The sequence below is a fragment of the Chanos chanos genome, chromosome 10 (assembly GCF_902362185.1).
Source record: "Chanos chanos chromosome 10, fChaCha1.1, whole genome shotgun sequence".
In the NCBI taxonomy this organism is placed as follows: Eukaryota; Metazoa; Chordata; class Actinopteri; order Gonorynchiformes; family Chanidae; genus Chanos; species Chanos chanos.
Window position 1 is genome coordinate 25,833,230 of NC_044504.1, and position 20,966 is coordinate 25,854,195.

A 20,966-nucleotide genomic window follows, 5' to 3' on the forward strand; every position below is an offset into this window, starting at 1 on the left:
CGATAAACGCTAGTAATCACCCTGGAGGCGGGTTGCGCTCTGAGGACATAGTCAGTACCCTTCTCTCAGCTAAATTTAGTTGAACTGGAAAGTAACTGCACATCTATTTTAATGGTGGATGCCTGGGCTACACGCTACAGAGGCAGCTGCCTCTCAAGAACTGGGAGTGTGTTGTCAGGAAACAGCAGGGGGGTGGGGTGGGTGGGGGATTAACTGTCTTCTGGCAAGGATTTGGGTGTCGCTATCCCCGTCCCTCGCCATTTTGGGGTTGAGCCCAAAACACTGTGCTGAATATTAACGAATTATATCAATCAAGGAGCTTCTGGCCAAAACAATGAGTGTTCACAGCAGAAACATCAAACCCCAAAGATCATGGGCCAAGTTCCACAAACGACGGGCTTTGTACATAGGGAGGCCTACATGTACCAATACTGTGTTCAGTATGATGAAATGCTGTGGATTACAGTGGATTAGATAGGTGGTCTTGGAAAGGTATACTCCATTCCAGGAAAATACATATTTAAGAGACATATCAAGTAAGCATTTCTGAATGGTATGTTTTCATGTCTATAATGACAATGTCTAAATAACGGCAAAAAAAAAAAAAAAATCTGCGACAGCAAAAGGAAACAACGTACATAACCTATGCTACCTTCAAATATGTGCTTGATAACATCCTATTTTACAAATGTTACTTTTGTACATGACCTTCATTTACACAGACACACACACAAACACACACACAGACACACACACAGACACACACACAGACACACACACAGACACACACACAGACACACACACACACAGACACACACACAGACACAAACAAATTCAATATGTCTTTTATTGGCCTAAATTTCTTTGAAAAAAATTCTATTTTGGAGCATTTACTTACCATGGAAAGTAGTTGATTCGTACCCTGTTCTTGTAAATGACTATTCCGGCCGACATCACCCCAATTAAAATTTCAGTGTTGCTTTGATCCTAGAACAAAGATAGAAGGGTAAGACATCACTGACAATCACTGATCACAAAACAACTGAAGCAAGTCCACTTGCTAAAGAGCATTATTGTCACTAATAGAGAAGTGCCTTTTTAAACAACTAGCTATATTAAACTGGTTTATCCCTAATGAAAATAATCACACTGGATGTGCGGTGCATAATTACTAGGGAACATATGCAAAAATGCATGACAGTTTATTAAAATGCTTTTAAAAATGTCTGATATTTGGATTTGTTATTCAATATGACTGTGTTTGGTCTTAGTTTTCAGTTTTGCCTTCGAAATGCATCCATCTCGACCAGGCCAAAAACCTCACTCTAATTACTATGATGTATAAATTAATGTCCTCTGGTTATATCTGAAATCTGACTGGCCCATGACCCAAAAAATTGAAAAATGCAGTCCCAGCAAAACACACACACACTATGACCAACACCCCCCACTCCCTAGCCCTGAACACAATTATGTATACATTTCTTTCTGACATGTCAAAACAGAACTTAAATGTCTCAGACTCCCTTAACACACACGCGTGTGCACACCACACTCACTCACACACATGGACCAAGATCTTTCTCCTCGCTCCAGTGTCTGTGACCAGAAGAGTGTGATACTCTCAGCAGGAAGAGAATCTCTGCCTCCCTCAATATACAACAAAAACGGTCCTCACTAAAGGCCCTCTGACAGGAGTATGCCCTGACTCAAATGCCACCTCGCACAAATGAGATTCCGCATGTAACACACACACATACACGCGTGCACAAACACACACACACACACACACACACACACACACACACACACACACACGCTAGGCTCTCTGACGCTTCAGTGCCCTGATACTACTGCCTCCACACACAAAGGAGGCTCCATATGTCAGAGCTCCGTCACTCCACCATGTTTCAAACCAGGCATTCAGCTGGAAAGAAAGCTGTGCAGGATGATTCAATAAGGAGAGCACACTGAACATACATGTGCTGCATTGAACACACAGCATGCATGCATGTCATTCTGTCATCTCCGACTACACCCATGCCTTTTATTCATTCTTTACTGTTAATAAAAACCTTTCTATAGCACATTCTGGTCAAAATCACGCTTCTGAAAGCTTCAGCTTTCAAGACAATGGACGTTTTTGTTTGATGTATTTGATAAGTACAGGTTCTGAGCTCTAAATACTAATCAGTTTAAGAGAAAGCCCGGTGGTACTACTCCCCTCTCACTACCGGTCTTCTGCTTAACTTGGGAGAAAAAGCTTAGCCAATATGGTACATTCAGGCTAGACCATTAAAGAGCCAGATGAAAAGACAGGCGCTGTAGAACTGTGGCATGTTTAATCATTGCAGGCTGTGTTAGGACCTTGTAAGACTTGAGGTGCATGAGGTGTGTATGTCTGTGGCTGGAGGAGATGGAACCAGTTAGTTTTGCTCATGCAAAGCAAAAAGAGTGGTTATGATGGACAGTGTACTTCTCTGAGACTGGGAAGAGTGCACTTACCCTTGCATAGTGCAATTCCACTCCATAAAGCTCCAATGTCCGTGCTGTGTTTAGGTAATTAAACTCTGACTGGGCTGGAGTCAGTCCACTGTAACATGTGAAGAGAGAGAGAGAGAGAGGGGGGGGGGGGGGGGGGGTAGATTAGGAGGAGAGTAAAAGGTGGGTAAAAGGAAGGAAGACATACTGAGATGAGAGACTAAGTCTGTAAAAACAGACAGGTAAGGGAAATGGTGATCAGTTTTCTTGTAAACGTACAGACAGCCAGCCCACGACTGCGTGACATGGAACTGCTGACGTCAAGGGAACAATGAGTACCTTGCTCTAATTAGACCACAAAAGAGCATGCAAGGAAACGCAGGTGTATGGTGGCAAAAGTGTGTGCATGTATGCGTGTGTGTGTGTGCGCGTGTGTGTGTGTGCGTACCAGGAAAGCATACAATGTTATACAGTCCTGACTCATGCGACATTAAAATGCGTGCAGCTTTAAAAAAAGTATGTGCGCTCACTTCCCAACTGTGTACCTCTAAGAATCAGTGTGTGAGAAGAGGAGCCTGAATTTGAGTCTGTGGGTCCTTTCACCACACATACTGTCAACTGGAGTAGCACCCTTGACAGAGGGTTCTATTCACAAGCACTCAAACTGCAGACTGACAATATGTCGCATAGCGAAAAGGATTACAGGTCCCCATCCTTATGCCTCCTTAGGGGAGTGTGTCTGTTTCTGTGGGACTCCTGGTCAATGTATCACAGTTAGGGCTCTATTTGAACCTTGAATCCTACAAACTAGACATACACAGAATATCTCATTCTGTGGCATTGCTGGTCATGATGATAGGGACCCGTGTGGCTTGGCAGGCTTACCCGTGTTGCTGGTGATATTTGGCGACCTCTTTGTCAAATCCCTGGGGTGGGTTGGGGATGAAGCAGTATTCGGAGAGATAGCCAGGAGGGTTCTCCGACTCACTGTAGTCTCCGAGTTCGGCTACACGCCACAAAATAACAGACCATTAGTGATGGTAATTGAGTATGGGTGAAGCTTATGCATGTATATGAGTATATGGTAATGATGAAATATGCATCACAAAGTTGTAGTTTCTTCAAAGAAAATATAACCTAATGATAATAGTGGTTACATATAGCCTACATAATTCTCTACCGGTTCTAAAACATAAATAAACACATTATGATATCAGAGTTCATTGCAGAGAGAGTAACACTACTAAGACACCTTAGACGCCTCAGGACCTTTATACAAGCTTATTATACCTGAACCACAGACAACACATAACTACACGTAAAAAACAGTAAAGAACATGTATAATATTCAATACCTGGCACACACTATGACCATGTAAAGGAAAGCACATCACAAAGAGGAATGTTCTCATAGGCTGTGCACATTCACCACTGTCAACACCTGGTGTTTTCAGTCCAATATTTAATTTTTTGGAAATTTTAAAGAAAAAAGTAAAGCCTTTGAGGATGCAATGCGCCAAAATAGAAACATCCATAAGATATTCACCATAAATTCAATGATAAATTGGACTGTTTTAATGGCAGCAGAATTCTGCATTTATCAAATCGGGACTGTTCTTAGAACCTACTCTGTCACGGTCCCGAGCGGGAACACTGGATCCATTTGAATGAGGTGCTAATGACAGAGCAGAAAATAGCATTGGTTCATTCGAACATGCCTCTTGGCCAGTGGTCCATGACCATACTGACGTAGAGACCTACCAAGAATCAATAGTAAATTCCCCTTATACACTGAAAAGACCACCATTTCATTCTCAGCACACGTCTGATCACAATTACAAGAACATGGCAGGCTTAAGAGAAACTACACAACTCTGATAAACCTTTCAGGCTTTAAACTTCACTCTTAGTATAAAGACCTTCAAAGACCTATTCTAAGATATACAAATTGATTCACATGCAGTTCAAGCAACGTATGTAACTACAACACTTCCCTGACTCCTATGATATAGCCTATAGTCAAAAGAAACCTAAACACACAAAAAGCACGAATATCCGTCCTTGTAAACTGTGACAGAACACCAACGTATGTATATATATATATATATATACATATACATACATATATGTAAAAAATAATAAGAAACAAAGAATTATCTGGGGAGAAAAAGATATGTGTTGGAAATTAGCCAGCTGGTTCAGTTCCCCTCTGACCCACATAGAGTCCAAACTGCTGTAAAAAGCCCTGGAGAGTCTCGTGCTCTCCAGCAAGGGAGGACAAAATGTGTTCACCCCGTCAGTCTGTCGGGAGTCATCATTATTAAGGTCAACGTGACGACGAGAGGTTGGTACACACAGCCCTAAGGCTGAGGAGCTGAGGCTGTCTGCTCAGATTTCCTGTGTCACAATGCCCTGGTATGCTTTTATATCATATTAGGTATGATACGCTCTTTGGTGCACCCCTTTGATGTATATTGCATTACTCTTTGCTGTTTCTTTCAAGGTCTAACGTTATGACGGCTGCCATGCAACAAAAAAAAGGGAGACAATACTAAAAGCAGGTACTGCCCAATAAAGAACAATTACATAAACAACTGGAAAAAAAAAAAGAAATAAAAAGATAGGGGAAAAAAAAAATAGCAAGATGAATAAAAATCCATTTACGTCTGTAGCGGATAATGTTAGCGCCACATTTTATGACAACCAGTTTTATATTTAGCACCATAGCAGTTTCGATTTGATTGAACTGTGGCTATGAATTTTTTGATTGTGGCAGATGTAGCCACTCAGCGTCACATACAGTAGCCACAAACCTCATATATTAGGTCTTCTGCAGAAAGAGTGACTAAATATGTTATTGGACCATAGCATCGCACAGCTTCTGTTTCAAATAATGTTGCTCTAGGGCCTAAGAGGGGGGAATGCATTCTGTGCTCTGGCATGTATATTTGGCTTAAGGCCAGCTTGACTCTCACAATAAATTCATAGATAAGAATCAATCAGGGACAAAGATGGAGGGAATGACATTTCTAATTATATTACTGAGGCCCATCTAAATTGCTATCAATATTGCTGAAACAGAGAGCAGATTAAAAGCGATTTCAAGCTTCACTGAAAATGTTTTGTTTCATTGTGAACACCAGGACAAATTGGATTTGACATTATAAATGTTAGACAAACAAGATCACAAAGAATGAATTCTGGAAATGATGAGAAGTTATGATGTGGCAGCAGAGGCCAGTAAGCAGAAACAAACCTTTGTTCTAAAAAGATTAAAAAAAAAAAATCTTTTCAATACAGTAAAAACGCACACAAAGTGAAGAAGTAGAACATAAAAGACAGGATTCCTCAAATTCAGTTCAGGAGATCTGGAGTCCTGTTCGTTTTCAAATCAGTCAAACACCGTTCTTTGATTCGCACACAACTAAAGAGAGCACAAATCTTTTTTTTCCAGGTAAAAATCGGTTCTGTGTGAAACAGATTCTCTCTAGCCAAAAATAAGTAATCCAAAGAATGACTAGTAAAGATATCTGTCACCTATCTATCACTTGTTGTGCCAACAGTTTTGCATAAGAAGATAATATGTATGTTGAACTATGTAACCAATCCAGCAATCAGTAATGATTTAAAAGCATTCTCCGGTGACTGAACTTCATTGACCTTACAACCACTCAGGATAGACAGTTCATCCAGAACAGCCATTACAAACAATAAAAACATTTCATAAACGCTTGAGTAACACCAATGCTGGTATGAGTGCATTCTTTGATGGTAAAGAGAAATTCTACTTACATTGAACAGCATATGATGCGAGAAGCGCGGCAGTATTGTGCGGACAGGGTAGTCTAAAGGGAGACGCATTACATGTGTCATTAATCCACAATGGCTCATCAGTAAAACATTGCTGACTATACTGACAGTGTGGCTCATTCCCTGAGGTCAAGTGTTTTGTGCCATGTGCTAAATTACATGCACATTTCCAAAGGATCACACAACAGCAATGGGGGAGGTTAACTCACCTTCCACTCAGTATGTCCTGCTTGATTTGAAGAAAATACAGGTACCTATAGAGAGAAAGAGGGGAGGGGGGTTGAAACCTCAAAATGATGAAGACGATGTCTCATCTTCCTCATGGACTGAAGTCTACATAAAATCAATGCCACGGTCAAGCACTGAAACAGACTTCTAGATTCAGTGTTAAGGTGTAGAGTCTTTTGCAGCTACAGTGTCTTCAGTTAGTGGGTGGTCTAACCAATTCTCAATCTTCTGTGCTACAGACAGTTGGTTCCATTAACATGCAGAGATATGCTAACCTTAAATCTTAAAAATACACTGAGGATCACTATGTCAAAAGTGAGGGATTTTTGATAACATTATCAGATATTTAAAGCTGCTAACATTGTCGAGAAAAGCATACCAACTCAGAGGTGACAGTGACTAATTTCAAGTCTTCTCACAAAGACCGTGTTTGAGTAAATTCGCCATGCTGCAGATCCAAGAGCTTTGCCCTTACCTGGTGTATTCTTCCTGAAGTTTATTGGGGTCGCTCACAAAAAACTTCACCCGGAAGTTCAAATGATGAGGAGATCCTCCTAAAAAGACCAGCAATTCAGTTAATGTACTGACAATACAGATAAATGACTGTGGTGTAAATATGTGTGTGTGTGTGTGTGTGTGTGTGTGTGTGAGAGTGGTTGGGAGTATGGATCAATGGCTTGCATTAATCAAACGTGTAGATTAAAGTCTTGTTTAAATTCACTCACTTTTTAATTGCTTCCTGATGGGTTTGTTTGGATCCAACCACCTCTGTAAAATATTGATGAGATAGGGAGGAAAAAAAACAAAACTCAATAACAAGGCAACAGGCCAACAGATCCTAAAAACCACTCAATAATTCACTAGGCTTGTGTTCAACAGCAAAGAGGAGGGCAGAGTGAGCTAATCAGCTATCACACAATACAAAGAAACTTTAACTGTTCAAAGCAAAGTGGACTCTCTCTCGCTTTGAACCAGTTTCCAGAGGGACGAAGCAGAATCCAGTGAAACAAAGACATACACTGGCCACTTGGATGAGCAATATGTTCTTTATGTGCGCTGCGGTCTTTGCTTATGTGCATTGCAAAACTATATCACCGTTTAGCTTTGCCTTGTTGTTAATTCTCAGATATCGACGTCATTGTCGTTAAGTGTCACTTCTTGAAAACTATAAAAATGAAATACATAGATCTATTTAAACAAAACGTTTAACCAATGGGACAGATCCCCACCCACAACAGCAAAATCAAACAATAGCGCACGGTTTACAGACAGCTGCGAGGTCAGAGAGTATAAGTAACGCCTCGTCTGACCTGTGGTTAATATGAAACAACATGCATGTGTGTTGAATCACGCTCCCAGGCTGTGCAGTATAAGAGTAATGACAGGGTACTGAAACAGAGTGCTATCTGTCAGTGCAGAGTGTTAATCTCACCATCAACTTCACAACCATGTCATCTTAGCCCCACCTATTACATCTTTTTTTTTTTAATCTTACTTTTTCATGTAGTAGCACAAACAAAAGAATAATTCATTACAATGAAAGGATTCTGTGTAACATTCATTTCCAGACAACTTTCAGATAAATTATTTAGCTGTCTTTACCACATTATTCACTGAATTCAAAACTCTACTTCAAGAGATCATACAAAATAAGAATAGGATTTGTTTTTAGTATTTCAGTGGCTTTGTCCTCATTGTACTTCATGCACACAGGCATTTTAATCAGTGCTATGAGAGACACATTACAGCATGTGTCAAGTGGGATTTGATGCATGCTCTGGCCAAGTCACTACGCACGTCTGTGCGAGTTTGACCAGTAAACTCACCGGACTGTCAGAGGAATCGTCAGCCAGATGCAGCCCAAAATAATCTCTCTCAGTCAGCTCCAGGTGCTTAAAGACTACATCCAGCAGGACCTGTCCTTGATCGTGTTTCTGTACAATAGAAAGAGAGAGAGAGAGAGAGAGAGAGAGAGAGAGAGAGAGACAGAGGGAGAGAGACAAAAGTCAGTGAGTCAGATAAAAAAAATGAGTGGTCAAAGAAAGATAAAGGGGTAGAAAGGATGGGGAAACAGCTGGAGGACAAAAGGAGAACAGGAGAGACGGAGAGCGGCAGGATCGCTGGTTGAGCTGCAGGCTCTGTGGGAGCTTGTTTCACTGAGATGTTTGGGACAAGTTTTATCGGCTGTCAGATCTGTTACGGTGCCTTGGTGGCAGAGTCAAGTCACAGCCCATGTTTTTACTGCCCAAAGAGTGCCAGGCAAGCACTTTCTCCACGCTGCCATGGATCCCGTGAGAAACACTCTGTGAGCAATTTACTCGGTGCACTAGACCATACACACACACACACACTCTTTGCAACCCTCCGGACTGGAACCTGTCCATGGACACACGGTTCACATACTCATGACACACACTGCCTGGCAAACTCAAGACACACACTCTAAAACCCTGTGTAGAGGACTCTGTGAGATGAACACACATGCACACCAATGTACAGACACACAGCTGACACAGAGCGGGAAAAAAAAAAGAGAGAAAAAAAAAAGAGAAAAAAAAAAAAAAAGAACAGCTGCATCAGCGCAAAATGAGTGACAGCTCGATCTCGAGAGAACGGGCGAAGGTCTCACACCTCTGTGGAGGCGCGAAACGCGCCCTGACAGTGAGAAGACACACGAGCCGCTGCCACATTAACTGCATTAAGGCTCAGTCAAGCTCTCACCCCCTCCCTAAACCCCATCATTCTACAGGCACAGTCAAAGCAAACAAGACATGGATAAGAAGAAGACCCTGACAACAGATCTTCAAGATCATATGTCATGTTGGCATCATCCCAAAAGAAAAAAAAAATAACAAAGGAAAAAATAAAATTTCACTGGTGTGACCGATGCACTCCTCCCACTCAAACTGAAAGATCGAAGTCTGCACAAACACAGGACAGAACATTTGAAATACCCCTATTAAAAACTAGCTACTATTTTGTCAAACAAATCTCTACATTCACCCGATTATTATGATGATGCGCAAGACATAGCGGATACTGCACTTGCACTCAGCTTTAGGGATTAAAACATCAGGAAATGCTTCCTACTAAAAAGTAGTAAAACATTTTTTCAGCTTACTGTAGTTGCTTAAAAAACGAAACCCAGGAATTCTAAACAAAATCAAAAACGAAACGTGTTTACTATGCAACTCTACTTCTGGGATGCCATTCTGGGAAGCTTTGCAGGATTTTTTTTGTTTTTGTTTTGTTTTCATTTTTTGCCTAATCCACCTATCTACATATGAGATAATCAAAACAGATACCGAGACACTCCCCTCCAAATGTTTCCTTTGATCCTCCAATCATGGGAAAGCTCTGTGGAATACAGGCCTATCCTCAGTCCTGGGACTGGAAGCCTTCGGTGGCATTCTCTGTCCTCAACTCTCCGCACAACTTTCCTGCTGACCTGCATTTTCACATGGTGATTCCTAATGTATCTGTACAGAAGGGATGTGTAGATTTACTGCGTTGTGCGTGTGTGTGTGTGTGTGTGAGTATACGCATGCGTGTGTCTTTCTCTTTTGGACAGATGTGTCTGAAGTGGTTTTCCGCAACAGAAATGACAGGTTTCCATTGTAGAATGAAGACAGTGTAGTGTAACATGTTTATGTCTGGCCCTTTCTTTCTTTATATATATACACAAGCTCTCAGCAAAAGCTCACTTTTTCGGCTCTCCAAAATTGTTAGTCTAAGTGAGAAAAAGTAAGCAATGAAGGAAAAACAAATCATACACTATTTACATGAGCTGAGGATACATGAAAGAAAAGACAAAAACAAGTGAGTGCTTTTTTGCACGCGCAGACACGTTGACAGATGTTATTTAACATTTTTACAGAAACTCCATGAAGTGGCTGAGTTGTAAGGCTCACGTGTAAGGCTAAAAACCCCCGCGGAACAACAACAAACTAGTACAATAACAAAAAAAAACAAAAAACACACACACACACAGGCTCTAAATCAGCGAGCACATACCTCCAAATGAAAAAAAGTAGTGACTGACATCCGAACAGCGTGGTGCTAACATTAATCTCCATCATCAAAGACAGAAGAGGAGTGAACAGAGGAATGAGTGAGTGTGTGCATACATGTATGAGTGTTTCAATGCACAGCATTAGAAACCTGACCTCAGGGAGGTTTTATCTTTCAAATCTTATAAATCTTAATCTTATAAAGTTTGGTAAGAGCTTTAATGCTACTGGAGTGTAACACTAATGCAGTGAGATAAATGGGCACCACACGTAAAGGAGAGAAGAGGAAAGGGGAGGAAAGGAGGGGGGGGGGGGGGGGTTGGCTGGGCTGTGGTATGACAGAAATGCAAGCAGACGTGAGACAGCTTGTCTTTCACATCTCCAGGCAGACACGGAGGCTCTGAGGGTTCCCTCAAGACAAGGTTCTGAAGCAGGGGCTCTGACACACACACACACACACACACACACACACACACACTTGAGTCAAAAAAAAAAAATCTTCATGTGTATTGTTATTGTAGAGATATGCATGCTTTTTTTTTTAAGGGCACTGAAAGGTTATATGTTTGTTTGTGTGTGTGTGTGTGTGTGTGTGCGTAATAGTTTAACTAAACTTGACCAAATGAATTTGATGTAATGTTCCTCTCAATATATCGCCCATTGCCTAGGAACAGACAATACTTTGAGGGGATAAGATGCTTTAAACACTTAATACACTTTGCTTTTTTCAAAAATTTGCCAGTAAAGACATCAATCCTAGTATAGAAGTCTCCCTGCTCTTACAGGTATGCCTAGCTCTGTTGTTTTTGCATTGATCATTCCAGACGTAACTAACTCCCAGGCACCCAAACAAAATGTAAATGTTTATGCAGCCTTGTCGGTTACACCAACAAGCAATCCCCCCCCCGGTGTCCCTCTCTAAACTATTAGTGCTTGTGTTTCCATTCTCCACGGGCATGCTCCTGGGGTATCTAGGTCACACTGAGGGTTGCATCAGCCAATTTGAATGCTAGAGAGGAAGAAAGCAAACTTGATCGTCTATACATTCTATAACCTCTCTTATCATTTGAGAACTGATTTGCCCTGAAAATGTAGGCTACGATGTAATACAAGGACACGAGAAGCAGTAAGGAAGCCTTGATTAACTGATTGTTTTATGAGCAGTGGTTGTAGCCAGGAAACCGAGCAAACACGAGACACCACCCGGACTTCAATGCAGAGTTATTATCTGCTATGATGCGTGGCAGATTAAGATCTGCTTGGAGATTTCGGGGACTGCGTGGGCAACCCTGCACATGAGTGGTTAAAAGGACTCAACGCTACATAATCCCTATATGCACCAAGCACCAATCTTTATTGTTTCTCTTTTAATATCTTAGGACCCGTTCTTTTACATTTTTCTGCTTTTCAACGGATGAATATCGGACTACAATCTGACCTTGAAACCTCATAGTCAAACATTCATTTCCTCCTGACACACTGTGTTTGGAACAGATGTACCGCTAGATTTTTTTTTTTTTCTTTTTTTAAAGGATGGCTGAGACCGTGAAATGTTTCAGCTTGGCTTTCATTTACAACAAAACTATCCAAAATGTTGAAATCTGAAACCGTGTTACATCCTTTCATGACGGAATACGAAAATACAGATGTTGCAATCCTTATGTTTTATGACAACACGGTGATTCAGTGCCGAAGATTAACACCCTCTGCTTCCTGGCTTGTAGATGTATTTTCCTTAGGAGTACGAAGCCTCGCAAGCAAGTAGCTACTTGACAGAGGGTAACAGCCCATCAGGCTCCTCACTCTACTGGAATGTGAGGTATGCAGCCGTGAGCAACCGTACCCCCATCCACCTCAGCCATCACCAATGGAATCAGACTGGTGCTTGTGGCCAATACAGGAGGCACCATGGATCACTCAGGGACTCAGCAAACAGGGTGACAGACCCAGCTCTAAAATAATAGTTGTTGACATGGCAACGGTAAGCTTGGCTGGGTGCTTAAGTGGGGGGTGAGGAGTGGGAAATGGGGGAGTTGGGGGTGGATTCCCATGGATGAGTTGTAATTCGGCCGCACAGTGTGGTATATCTGACCAAATTGCCGTGCAAAGTTCAAATCAAAAAGATGACATTGTGAAACAGACCACGCGCTCGGCTTGCAAAAGGTTTTTTAGGAAAGAGGTCATGAAGTATTGAGTGTTACAAGAAGAGGCAGATAATGTCTGTGTAAACCAGGGTACTTACATTAACCTTGAAAGCCTGGACAGTGTTATCCAGGAGAAAAACGTTGCAGACCACCTCGGTGTGCTGTCTGTCACGTGCCAGCTCCGACGCCCGGACATTGTAGGATCTGCCAGCAGGCAACCGGAAGCGTGCGGTCATTACGGTCCAACCAGAGTCTGTAGCAAAAAAGATGAACAAGTGGACAATGAAAACATTCAGATCTGATTGCTACCTACGACAGTATAATTATACCACAGCTTCAACACTGCTCCGCAGCAACAACCAGTGTGAACTCCTGCATTCCACAAGTAGGATTTGAAAAACTCTGTTTGCATCTCAGGTTTGAGTTAAATATATCACTGTCACAAATATGAGTTCAGTGTTGAGGGCATCACTGAAAATGAAGGATCTGAATGTATATCACAATCAGTATATCAGTATTCCTGACACATGCTAAACGACCGTTAGATTCACTTCACTTCAAAATAAATGAATAGATAGAAGGACAGATTAGATAGATACACAGATTAGACAAACAGATAGATAGACAGATAGAAAGGGAGATAAACAGATAGTATTTTAACAACCATAACCCCACAAAGAAACGCCATGGACGCTTTTCTTTCCTTAACCGTTATTCTACAGCTTTAATCACTAAAGTACTCCATTCAGCGTTATTCTTTGCGTTAAATAGAAAAAAGGCCACACATGACATGCAGTACATGGGGTGATGAAGCTGTTGCCCTTTCTGACTGACTACAAAGGCAATACAAGACTAAATAAATACAGAGACTACAAACTCACTCACTCTCACTCATTATCCCTAGTTAGGGTCGTGGATGGTGCTGAAGCCTATCCCAGTGCTCATAGGGCGAAAGGTGGGGAAAGACTATGGACAGGTCGCCAGCCCACCGCAGGGCAGACACACAAACACACTCACACACACATTCATACCTAGGGGCAATTTAGTGAGAGACTACAAACTGAACTGCTCAAATGTTGAGATTTTGGATGACATCATACTAAGACCTGCAATTAATTCCAACACCAATGATTTTTCCTCCTGCATGTTTTAACATGGAAGTAGCTTCCTTTTAACAATACTTCATACTGAAAATTCATAAAGCCATAATGCCTTGCCCTTTACTATGGCATTCTCTACTATGGCATCCTCTACTGAAAAGCTCTCAGATCTCAACTTCTAATGCAAACTTCACCAGAGAGATGTCCAATCTCACACTGCTGGGATAAGAGCAGGTTTCCTGCATATAATTCGTATAATCCACTCATTTTCAATTTGTTCCTCAGGGCTCCCCATTCCTGTGCATCTTTATTTTAGCCCTTGGTTATCCCAGCTGATTGAGCTAATTAAGGGCCCGATGATTAGTTGATCAGTGAAATTAGGTATGGCAGTGCAGGGCTGACAAGAAAAAAATGTGCAGGACAAGGGGGCCCTGAGGAGAAGCTTAAAGACCAATGGTAAACCATTCAGGACATTTGGGTAATTACTGCCACTGTCTGCACATACAAGGACTCTTCAAACACAGTGTGCAGATTGTAAATGCCCACCCCCCCCCCAAAAAAAACAACAACATGTAAGAAGCAGTGGCAACAATTCTAATCAACGATCAAAAAGTCGCTTACAAGACTGTAACAATAAACATGCCGTGAACTACAGTGCATTATAAAATACACCATGTTAAACACTGCGGACACAACCACAGGCAATAAAACGTGAATAAATTAATAAATAATACTCCAAAAAATTTCTTCATGCAGTTCTTGAGCCAAAAAAAAAAAAAAAGACGAGCACAACTGAGTAGCACTTCATGGCCCCACATGCCAGCTACCGTAGACAGCGAGAGAAACCGGAGATTTCCTGTCGTGTTGTAAAAGCAAGGTCACCGGCAGAGTGAAACTGCAGAGCGGCAGCGTACGCGTGAGGAGAGAAAGAGGTGCAGCCCTCATAACTACACATCGGTCATCCTCTGAACACGAGCGCGGACGACATAACACAACGGCGTGAGATAGCTGGAAGCTACATAAAGATCAATGAGTGTCAAAAACGTATATGGAGGGAACAGGAAAGGTTGCCTGAGGAGTGGGAGGGGAACCATGGTAGCATCTGAACTTTGAACTCCTTTTGAAGACAGGGACACCACCCATTGTGAGGCTGTCACAGAATGGATGGGGAGAAAAAAAAAAACCCCGTGCTAATAAATGCTGTGGGGGAGGCTGCTGTGTGAAACTGTTTTTTTTTTTTTTTGGGTTGAAGTGAATTCACAGATCTCATATAAAAGCCCATACAACACCGCCTGAAGCATAAAGTCAGGTATGAGTAAACATTAAAAACACCTTTCAGTCACTGAAACAGAAATGTGGACAGATTACCAGGAAGAGGTTATTTCTACAGCATCTGACAAGAGACAAGGTTTTTTTTTCTCTCTCTCTCTCTCTCTCTATAAAGGCGTAAAGTCATGGGCAAATCATATTCTTCTACAACATGAACAAAGACAAAAAAAAAATCAACTGACTAATCTTTTCTGTCTACTCATGAACAAGTCTGGTCAACCTCAAAAGGCTATTCAGGTTGACCAGAAATAAGACAGACATTAGTTTAAGAATGAATAACATCGATGAGAACTGCAGAGGAGAGAATAAATGCTTCCTGTTACGTGCACTCATCCATTTAAGATCTCTTTGTTTCTTTTTGGTGAACCTGTCAAACTACTAATTACTGTCTTTCAAGGGATTTCACAGCCTGACATTGGATATGAGAAGCTCAGATGACTATTATTAAACGCTTAAAATAATGCGATGACTTCTGAGATTTCCGCTTCTGTTTTCCTTTCATTTTGCGGAGCATATATTCTTACCGCTGAGCCATGAGCATTAGAATAAATATTATAAATATAAATATATAATAAATATAATAAATATAACAGTAAACCACAGCATTTGCTTTAGAAATGTCTCTAGAAAACGGCTAAATGTCCTCATTAAGTCTTTTAGACATTCCTGCTCTCTCAAAGAATGTTTAGAGGCCTGAATCACATGTCAGTGTCTGTGTTCTTGATTTTCCATGTGTTCTTGCTCACTGAACCCTGTGTACAAATGGCAAACTTACAGCTGAGCAGCCAGCAAGCCCCAAAGGGAGCACAACACAACAGTCTTAACTTACAATTTTACAACGGAGGGGGTTCCACACAGCTTTTAATGTATTCTGAGCATGACGACGGAGCTGCACAAGGGTTAGTGTGTGTGGTGGTGACCACAGAGCCCTGGTGCCCACGCACAACAGACCTATCCCTCTGACCGTGACCTTTACACGTTTATTTCCTGTGGCCGCGCCTGGCGAAGCCACTGCACGGAAACAGCACATTTTCTCACACGTCGCAGCAAACGTATTCATCCACTCGTTCATCTGAAATGGTCCTGATGTTTGTTGTCCTTTTTTTGGGGGTTGTTTTTTTCCTTTTTTTTTTTTTGGACACATCAGACCATGTCGACCACGGGGTGTCTCTGAACTGACGTTCACATTTATGTATACAGACAGGGAACAAAAGCACAGTTTTCAGCACAGAACCCAGATGACTGTTAGCAGCTGCAGCGGAGTATTAGCGTGATGAAAAATGAGAGCAGCTCACACCATCTTTTTTTCGAACGCGTTGATGTCGAAAGTTCAACATATTCTTCAGAGATGTGGATCCGATAATTGACTCTATGGACATTCAAACAGCATGTATTGAACCTTATATGTTTTGTTCATGGTGAACAGTGCACAAAATGCTTATCTCAAAATTAACCTAACGTCACAATATAATGTTGACAGAGAAAGGTCAACAATGGCAAGGAAATTAAAAGACTATTTTTGCATCAAAACCCAAAATGTCAACTTTCTTGGATGCATACAGTGAAGCATTCAAGCACTGGCAGAGCTAAATCTGAAATGGTGACATTTCTGTTTTTTCATGATCATTTTAAACTAATTAACACAAAACACAAAACACAAGACTTTTTAACAAGACATACAGGCTGGGCATGTCAAAGATTAACTGAAATTTGAATATTTTGAGGGCCGTTTATTCATTCAAGTATTTTGTGTGTTGGTTATTCTATTTCTTCTTTAGAAGGGGAAAATTAAGCAAAACGTTCTGTTTCTCCTTAGCTGATCCGTAACTTAACAGAAACAATCTTTTGACGAAAGCTGCACATTCCAGTTATTTTCATTTCTGCTTACAGTAGCAAGTTTAAATGTTAAGGGGTCATGTTCTGATCACGCTGCGAATTTCCACCCATGTTGCCCTCAACCTTGCACATTCCTGCCCAGCAGCTGCCACTGTGGGGAGGCCAGGTGCGCCCGGGACCTCCTGCAGTTACCACCGCTCCACTTGTGTTAGTCTTTATACATTTGCAATAGGCTGGCCCTCACGCAAAGGTCTAGGCTAAACGCTATCCAGAACTCCACAGCTCCCGTGAATGAAAGACTACCACAGAGAGATCGATACTCAGTGAGTGAATCACACTCTCTTCATTAGGAGATTGGATGATGCCCCGGGGGCCACCGTAGCAGCCGCTCAAACGCATTTCTAGGGGTAATAGAAGAAGCTATGGTCTCGTATAAGGTCTAGCCTTTTCCTGGATATTCATTATTTATTATCTACCCTTGGTGAGAGACTATCAGGTCAGTAGTAGCTGCATGTATTACATGTTAATACCTGATTCTGCGACCACACTTCTGTGACATATCACACATGAAAGATTCCCAAGCAGTATCAGATTTCCCTTCACTCTGTCCAGGGTAATGGTCTTGGCATGAATGTCTGGAGGCTCTAAAAACTGTCAAGCATGTTTGGAATCAAATCATTGTGATAATCAAACAGGATGTCCCACTTCTGTTTATGGATATGTTTATTTAATTTTGAAGTAGCCTAATTTCTCAGAAAGCATAAAAGGGAATTGACAAAAACAAAGCTGGTCATGAGGCTGCGTACCCCCCCATTCAAGACATGTGTCAACAAGATTAAGAAGGAAAAGGTTGTTTTGTTTTGTTTTCCTCCAATCTCTTTAACCTCATCCAAATACTTCTGACAATGACCACAGATGAAAGAAAACATGGCATGATCATACCTCTTGGAATAACAGACGGTAACACCGACAGACATGTAGTGTAGGCAAGTCATTTCACAGCATACGTTGTCACTCTATCTCTGTGTGACTTAAAAAGGAAACGATCCGAATGTATTATCATTGTTCGAAAAAAAACAGAAACAACAGGTGCAGGTTCATATTCTACATACATACATTTTTCTCACAACTTCACAGTATAAAAAAAGCAAAAGGCAGGGCGCTCACACCTCCAATACTTTTGACACCAACTACACCATTGTTCAAACTTAACCTTTGCCTGCTATGAGTTATGCAGTATTGTTAAGTGATGCATCGCCCTTGCTTGGGAACACGATATGTTGCACAGCTTGAGCAGTTTGGCCGCGCATTGTGAAGCAGCGTTTTAACCAGGAGGATAGCCCTTACGCGAGTGGTCCCTGGCTTAAAAGCCAAGCAAAACGTAGCTGAAGACCGCTGGCAAAAGGTGGAGAACAGAAATTTGAGAATCAAGCGATGTCCACGGTATCTGTCTTGTCACAGCAACAGGCTTCTTCTTCGATTCTAAGCTAAAACACATGTTTGAAGCTCAAGTAAGCAATGTGTGGGTTACAACATCAGATAGGAGAATATTTTAAAGCATATTCCAGTGTTGATTTAATGGCCTAAATTTGCACACCTACTCAGTTTGAACGCGGCTAGCCACAAATATTCAAGGGACCCAATGACAAATGATGCAAATAGTCAGCCCAATGTTGCAATGTCAACATCAAAGGTGCATGCTACTTTCAACCGCTGCTGACTGTGAACCAAAGAAACACACAAATATCACCAAAGTAAACATGTCAGGCCTGTTTTTTTTTCTTTTTCTATTTATAGAGGAGGTACAAATGCATGCGAACATGACAGCTCAGTCACCATCTCGCAAGAGAGAAGTGAGAGAGCCACCTCAGGGACTCAAAACATTTTTATCTGGAAAAGTCAGCTTGTACATTGGTATAACCACAAATTATAAAGAAGGCCTTGGTAGGCACAACCTGAACGACACAAGTAAAATGTCACTATGTTTGTATATCTACTGGAAATGATTCTCGTTCATTCTGAGAAAAACCAAAGAAAAAAGGAAGACAAAAACACCCTTGTTGTTACTGACTTCTCTGAGGGAGATAATCTGTTGGGTGTACCACTCTGAGTGGTAACTTGATATGAGAGTAGACAGACCTTGTAGCTATGCCTCCTGACTGTGGAAGCCAACATTCAAAGTCTTGCAGTGCTTGACATTTTGCAATCAGCTCCAAACATACATAAAATCCATATGCTACATGTATTCAGCGCACTGACTTGATAGTCTTTAAGCTAAAGAAACACAAAAGGCTAGCAGATGACTTATAAAAGTATTTGGCATCAAAAAGATGATGCTAACATGACTTCATCACGAGTACTACCACCACTAGTACTGCTACTACTAATAATGATAACAGTATTAATAACAACAATAATAATAACAATAATAATAATAATAATAATAATAATAATAATAATAGTAAGAAGAAGAAGAAGAGGAAGAAGAAGAACAGGAGCAGTAAACTTTGACACAGATGTCTAATGACATCAAAATTACACTTCAGAATTAGGACTACATGCCTCAGTTGCTCTAGCAATAGGGGTGTTGTTTGGTAACAGCATGCAATACACCCCAAGTCTATGTGTCCAAGGCAAATTTTGAACAAATTAAATAAATTACGTCATGTGAGTAAATAGCTTCCAAAACAAAAAAATTTTTGGTGTCAATGAAAATCCTGGTCATGGCGGCCATTTGTTGGTGGGTGATGCGAAAACGATTCAGTTCTTAGAATCTTGCATCTTCTACACATCATCCTCATCCAGCAAGCAAAATCCTGCAGGCTAATTTCCAACATCATGGCCCTAGTTTGATTAGAAAACTGTTAGCGTGACAGTCGTCTGTGGTTTTACGTTATTAGTAGTGAGCAATTTTCACCATTTCTCATTTCATCAGAACATGAGACCAGTTTGCTTATAGAACTGATGAAATTCTTTCCCAAAGCCGCTCATAACACACATGGTTTACCACCATACCTTCATATGCTAAATGGCTTGAGAACCACAGCTGATAAAAGCATGATCACCATCGTCTTAATCTCTAACCACACGGTTAGATTCTTGCATGTCTAATATAGCTGGAAAGAGAGGCATTATGTAGTATTCCAATAGCCTTTAAAGTTCAGACAAAAAAAAAAAACAGTGAAGAATTCCTACTTCTGTAATTAGCATTTGTAGTGATTTTTATAATAATACTGACTTTAATATTCAATTGGCCCTTTGCCCTGGTGTTTGGCTTTAGCAGCCTAATAAATCAAATCTGAACAGAGGCTTCTCTGGTCAAGCTTTTGTGAGAACTTCCAGGCCTGCAAAGCTCATCAACACACAGTGATCAACACTCCAGATAAATGTTTACTGTCTGTTCATTTTTGCTTACTGTGGTTTTTCCTGGCCTACCAATAGTGCAATGTGATAGTCAACAGGCAATCAATATGTTACAAGGAAAATCCATAAGTAACAAACTTTTTTTCAGGAAAACACCCTTATCTGAAGATGGGAAAAGCTCTTCTCACTGGTTCAAGTCATGAGGTTGCATGTGACAGCGGTCATCAAATCGGCTTTCACAATTAGCCTGACCGTAACCAGAATGAAAGCAATAAGACTATACCTTGACTAGTACCCCACGAAGAGGTTGTTCTCTCTCGCGGTCTTGAGGCAATGTTGCACAAATACTGCTATTTGTTGAACACGAAGCAGGAGATGCCTCTATTCAGCTTACTCATCTCCCACAAATACGCCTAAATGGGTTACCATGAAAGGCATTCCATCCTTTTTATGTTCAGGACAAACACTTTTTCTTCATCAGCCCTGAGCTAAAGGTCACCAGTAAAGAGTCCCCATAAATAGTGCAATATGCAGAGAGCACGTCCTAAGGCGGGAGGTGTGGCAAGACAGGCAGAGTGTTCTCCCCCGACTCAGGTGAGTACACAGACACACTCTTTTAACCTAAACCTTTTCAACCTGTACAACCTACAGGAGCTTGTAACCAG

At 41.2% G+C, this 20,966-nt stretch overlaps 1 protein-coding gene across 1 annotated transcript in view; it reads right to left on the reverse strand.

Moving 5' to 3' along the window:
* Positions 1–20,966, reverse strand: part of ptpn4a (protein tyrosine phosphatase non-receptor type 4a) — a 45,324-nt gene that overhangs the window by 15,351 nt on the left and 9,007 nt on the right. Inside the window, exons 2-10 of the mRNA XM_030785907.1 lie at positions 12,772–12,926; positions 8,346–8,453; positions 7,245–7,287; positions 6,995–7,073; positions 6,501–6,545; positions 6,274–6,326; positions 3,367–3,487; positions 2,506–2,593; positions 899–987 (exon numbers count right to left, since the gene is read on the reverse strand). Coding sequence (XP_030641767.1) covers positions 899–987; positions 2,506–2,593; positions 3,367–3,487; positions 6,274–6,326; positions 6,501–6,545; positions 6,995–7,073; positions 7,245–7,287; positions 8,346–8,453; positions 12,772–12,909 — 764 coding nt within the window. The 5' untranslated portion in view covers positions 12,910–12,926. The remainder of the gene's footprint in view (positions 1–898; positions 988–2,505; positions 2,594–3,366; positions 3,488–6,273; positions 6,327–6,500; positions 6,546–6,994; positions 7,074–7,244; positions 7,288–8,345; positions 8,454–12,771; positions 12,927–20,966) is intronic.